Source organism: Dendropsophus ebraccatus, chromosome 14, assembly GCF_027789765.1.
Source record: "Dendropsophus ebraccatus isolate aDenEbr1 chromosome 14, aDenEbr1.pat, whole genome shotgun sequence".
Lineage (NCBI taxonomy): Eukaryota > Metazoa > Chordata > Amphibia > Anura > Hylidae > Dendropsophus > Dendropsophus ebraccatus.
Genome location: NC_091467.1, coordinates 30,674,607 through 30,680,532, shown reverse-complemented (window position 1 = coordinate 30,680,532; position 5,926 = coordinate 30,674,607). Strand labels below are relative to the sequence as shown.

General features: G+C 41.4%; 1 protein-coding gene across 1 annotated transcript; it reads right to left on the bottom strand.

Annotated features, from left to right (window-relative positions):
• Positions 1 to 1,000: 1,000 nt before the first annotated feature.
• On the bottom strand, positions 1,001 to 5,688 carry HIGD1B (HIG1 hypoxia inducible domain family member 1B). The gene is made up of 4 exons (XM_069952949.1): positions 5,606 to 5,688; positions 5,173 to 5,315; positions 4,426 to 4,560; positions 1,001 to 1,201 (listed from the first exon to the last, which is right to left on the bottom strand). The coding sequence occupies exons 2-4, from the start codon at positions 5,267 to 5,269 to the stop codon at positions 1,107 to 1,109; spliced, it is 327 nt and encodes a 108-aa protein (XP_069809050.1). The 5' UTR covers positions 5,270 to 5,315; positions 5,606 to 5,688; the 3' UTR covers positions 1,001 to 1,106.
• Between the last annotated feature and the right edge of the window lie 238 nt (positions 5,689 to 5,926).

Sequence of the window (5,926 nt, the reverse complement as noted above, 5' to 3'; positions counted from 1 at the left end):
ATAGATATAGGAGATAGATAGATATAGGAGATAGATAGATATAGGAGATAGATAGATAGATAGATAGATAGATAGATAGATAGATAGATAGATAGATAGATATAGGAGATAGATAGATAGATATAGGAGATAGATAGATAGGAGATAGATAGGAGATAGATAGATAGATATAGGAGATAGATAGATAGAGATAGGAGATAGATAGATAGATAGAGATAGGAGATAGATAGATAGAGAGATAGGAGATAGATAGATAGAGAGATAGGAGATAGATAGATAGATAGATAGATAGATAGGAGATAGATAGATAGATATAGATAGATAGATATAGATAGATAGGAGATAGATAGATATAGATAAAGCAGCAAGAGTCCGCAGCACACCAGCATGTAGTGAAGAGTGGTTCATTCCATCAAATAAGGTGCAGGATACGACGTTTCAATTCACTCCAGAATCATTTTCAAGCATGCTTATCTCTTCACTATATGCTGGTGTGCTGCGGACTCTTGCTGCTTTGTATTTTGGGATTCCCTGCCAAAGGCCTTTCTGTGTTCAGCACCCTCTACTTCAGCCTTGGATGTGCGTCTGTCACGAACGATAGATTGATATCTTTACAGCGTGTCAGTGCAGTGCCATCTACAGCCCCCTATAATGTACGTCCCTGTACTGTCACCTGTATATACTATATACCCATCATATATACTCTGGGTACCTATAGTACATAGCTATATACCTGTATATACACGTCCTGTAGTGTGCACATAGCTGTATACCTGTATATACACGTCCTGTAGTGTGCACATAGCTGTATACCTGTATATACATGTCCTGTAGTGTGTACCTAGCCTTGGGTTGCTGCTCATTGAGTTACTGTACTTTTTTTAACTTTATTGAAACAAACTATCCCCAGTTTGGCACGGCCGAGTGGGTGTGGCTTGTAAAAGGGGTGTGGCTTACAAAGGGGGCATGTCATAGTTATCATCCAATTATCGTTACCGCAGCTACATATGCGATAAACCGCGATATTGATTTAGGCCAATATCGCCCAGTCCTACCTCAAACTACATAAAAACACAAGTAGATCTCTTGTCCTGGTTACAAGCAGATTACTCCTTTGTAGAATGTTTTCCACTTTGCCTTAAAGCTTCTCTTTCTGTTGCCCTTTTCTCCCTGTATTCCTTATACAAGGCGTATGTAGTTCCTGCAGATATACAGAAGAAAGGTAAATATGGTGTAAGATGTGTGTTTTAGCGCTGTTAATTATTAGACAATGACAGTGTAGAAAATAAAATGATTTATCCAGGTTAAAAAAAATACATGGCCGCTTTAATCTAGAAACACCACCTCTCCTGACCTCTGTTTAGGTGTGGGTTTTGCAGCACAGTTCTATTGAAGTAAATGGAACAGAATTGTAATACCACACACAACCTGAGGACAGAGGTGGTGCTGTTTCTTCAAGTAAGTAGGTCTGCTTTTTCTAATGTTAGAAAACCCTTTTAACCTACTGTGTCACTGTTAGGGTATACAACACACGCCCCTCTCACAGTCGGGTAGGGGTCACAAACTAATACAATTCCAATAAACCCACAGGCCAAAGCCCGGGGTACAAAAACCCCTTCTATTAAAGATACCCCCCTTATCAGGAAAATGTAACTTTTATTGTATAGAAGTAAAATGGTAATGAACAAATTAAAAATCACATATCACCCAGCTCTATTATTCGTGTAAATAACTACTATGAAGATATAACTACAGTGGTACCTTGGTTTAAGAGTGTTTTGGTTTAAGAGCTCACAGTTTTTAAAAATTGTGACTTGGTTTAAGAGCATTGCTTTGGTTTAAGAGCTCCCTGAACTAAGTGGGAGCGTGAGTGGAGGAGGTGCATGGTCTGCATAGCGGGGTCTACAGCACTGTACTCTGACCCAGGAAGCCTCCCTCACCTTCCAAATTATAGCAGATCCACTTCAGGCTGGGGCTTACATCAGGGGACAGGACTGTAGAGGTTATCTCTTCATAGCTGTACCCCCTCTCTCCCTGGACAGAGTGCTGCTATACTGTGCCCACATCTGTACTGCCCATTCTTTCATGTCCCCTGCAGTCTCATCTCCATTACTGTGCAGTAACTTTTAATATAACATATTCTGCTGTTTTCTGAATGTTTGTTTCATTAGTTTTACATGTTATTCAGAATATTAAATCATTATTTTTGGGGTGGGGAACCAATTGTCTGCATTTCTATGATTTCTTATGGCAAAATTTGCTTTGGTTTAAGAGTGGATTTGGATTACAAGCACGGTCCCAGAACGGATTATGCTCGTAATCCAAGGCACCACTGTATCTCTCTATCTAGGACACAGTATACTAACTTAACTATCTAAAGCACAGCATATGCTGCAGACCTATGCTGGCTAATTCACAGAGAGCTGGGTAAATGCTAATAAAATCAATACAGTGCTATCTCTCTACATGTTTTGTTGCTACCGCAACGTCATCAGGAGAATTTATTTTTTTCATTTTTCTCCTGATGAAGTTGCGGTAGCAACGAAACATGTAGAGAGATAGCACTGTATTGATTTTATTAGCATTTACCCAGCTCTCTGTGAATTAGCCAGCATAGGTCTGCAGCAGTTAAGTTAGTTGTATATCTCCAGTGTATACTGGGTCCTAGATAGAGAGAGTTATATCTTCATAGTAGTTATTTACACGGATAATAGAGCTGGGTGATATGTGATTTTTAATTTGTTCATCACCATTTTACTTCTATACAATAAAAGTTACATTTTCCTGATAAGGGGGGTATCTTTAATAGAAGGGGTTTTTGTACCCCGGGCTTTGGCCTGTGGGTTTATTGGAACTGTTAGGGTATATGCACACAAAGTAATTCTCGCGGAAAACTCTGTGCGGAATTCGCTGCCCCTCCCTGCGAACTCCTGCTTCCCTCTCTGCTGGCTCCATAGACTCCATTCTATGGTCGGGCAGAGTCCTCTGTCCGCCCACAGAATTGACCTGTCATTTCTTTGGGCGGACGACGGAATCTGCCCGAGCATATAATGGAGTCTGTGTGATGGGTGGAACTTGGGAGCGAGCAGCGGAATACGCACTGAGTTTTCCGTGAGAATTACTCCATGTGCATATAACTTTTGGTTTGGTCTGACTCCAATGTCCAAGTTAAAAAAAAAAAAAAAAGTTAAAAAATTTATGAATGGCATGTAAAGAAGGGCCGAAAAGGATGGTCATTATAGCCACTCAATGCTATGAGATGAAATGGGTATGAGAAAATCCTCTTTAAGGGTGCCTTCACATGTACTGCATTCACTGCGGATTTCAAGCTGCCAGTTTCTCGTATTGAAATCTGCTGCAATACTGATTTCTATTAAAGACTATGGCACTCCATTCTCGCAGCGGATTTACATTTCGCTGTGAGAATATTATGTTATAGACTTGTAAAAGTTAACTACATGGCTTCCTACACCAATGCTTACATGTCCACATTCTACTGGCACGCTCCCGCATGCTTTTCCAGGTCCCCACACAATGACTGCCCACCCCGCCAATGACTGCGCTGTCCCACCAGTAGTTGGCTGTCATTGAGAAGGGACCCAGAGAAGCATGTGTGAGTGTTCTGGTGGAACATGGAGAGGTAAGCATTGTGTCAGGAGCTAAGTAGTTAATTTTTACAAGTCCATGGCATGATACAATCTCCCAGTGGAATAAAAGAATGGAGTGCCATAGACTGTGAAGTCCGCTGTGAATGTGGTACATGTGAGGGCACCCTAACTATATAATATTCCTCAGTGCAGAGCAGGATAAATCTGTTCTATATCTGAATGTTACATGATTCCTTGTAATGATTCTGTTTCCCTGCACTCTGCTGACACACACTCCTTCCATGTCCTTGCTCCAGGCACTATAATCCCTCGATGCATATTTTGGAATTCACCCTCTTCCTGGGATCATTCTTCCTGCATTTTCTGAAAATTAACTATTCGACGTCAATGTTGTGAAGCGTGGGCAATAGAGACGTTCAGCTGCAGGGGAATTGTATTTTACAAAGCCTTACAAATACAAATAAAATGATTATAGGGCCACAGCCTATCATAGGCATTACTAGGAGGGTAGCAGGCCATGCTCATGCCATGCCAGTAGCTGAGGAGGTTTTTGTCTGCCATTAAAGAATCTCTAGAGGTAGCTGGTATGTGAATAATGGCAGAGGAAGTATAATATACAGGGTAGGGGACTTTATTGACATCCCCTCTAAGGGTGAGATTTATCTGGCAGATTTGTGAAGCCAAAGCCAGGAATGGATTTGAAAAGAGAAGAAATCCCAGTCTTTAAAGGCTTTCTATTACAGGTAGTCAAGCAGAGTGACTTCAGTATGATGATGTGATATTGAGATGGCTTATCAATGTTTCATGAAGGACTTACCCAAAGCAGTGGCTCCTACCACACAGGCCTGTGCAGCTACTCGTGTATGAATTAGGTGGACAGACATTTTCACACTTCCCCGTTGTTTTAGTCTGTAGAGTCCATATATGACAATCATAGCAAATCCAGCCAGCCCTGGACAGAGCAAAATAATAAAACAGAACCAAGTGTCAGGTCTATGCAGAAAAGCAGATGTTACATTGGTGCTGTAAATAGTTGGACTAGTAGTCATTTGTAGGACAACCTTATCCCGTGAAATATCCTTATGCGTTGTGATTAGAGATGAGCGAACCTGGAGCATGCTCGAGTCCATCCGAACTTTTGGCATTTGATTAGCGATGGCTGCTGAACTTGGATAAAGCCCTAAGGCTATGTGGAAAACATTGATATAGTCATTGGCTGTATCCATGTTTTCCAGACAACCTTAGAGCTTTATCCAAGTTCAGCAGCCACTGCTAATCAAATACCGAACATTCGGGTTCGGATCGACTCGAGCCCGAACCCGGTTCGCTCATCTCTATTGTACACACATGAATACACCCCATTGCTCCCTTGGCACAGTTGTCTATAATTGTAAATCAGTAGATTCTTTCCCTTTGTCCTATCACTTTATAACTATACTCTTCCCCATATCCTTCTGATACCGCCTGTATCTATAAAATCCCCTTAACATAAGCAAGGTTATTCTGGGATTTGTAGTCTTTTAACCCATACTCCCTGAGGCTGATAATGTCACATAAGACTCACCCACTGGTACAAGAGGAGACTTCTTCATTTTACGCTGTAACTTGCTGGTTACAGATTCCTGTTCTTCGGGGACCCACTCATCCCCTCCTGCAGACATCTTGCCACCTTTAGAGTTGCACGGATGGGCTACATTGTGAATGGGACTAAGAGAATAAAGGATATGTAAGTGAAAAAAAAACAACTAATAAATACAATAATATCCTAGATATTATTCCCCAACCTGTGCAAAACTAGTATAGGCTAGTGTGAGCCACAGCCATAGACTGACTGAACATGCTGTGTGTTGTAGTTTTACAACAGGTTAAGGAACACTGTACTAGAGTATCAGAAGACTTGCTTCAGGGGTATGAGGCATATAAGCATTGCCTATGCCCAGCAATAACTACCATATAAACTATATAGCATTCTATACATTCATTCATTCTATACCCACCTATTAGCAGTGCATGTGAAGAGGCTCCAGCCTAGTTCCCTTTCTGGGTCACTCGCTAGGACTGAATGCAGTTCTCACAGAGGTGCTTTATGTACAAGGGAGATTGGGCTCCTTTCCATGAAGAGCCTGGGAAGGGTAGTCAGGGTCGCAGGCTGCGCCTCTATCACACACATGAAAGGAACAATGATGAATGTCGAAACTGGCAAACACCTCTTGTCTAAGCCCACTGGCATCTTCTAGACCTGCCACCAAGAGGTTAAACAATGATCCCAACACGTTACATTTAGTGCGTGATTCTTCACATGTAAAATATCTTTTTCA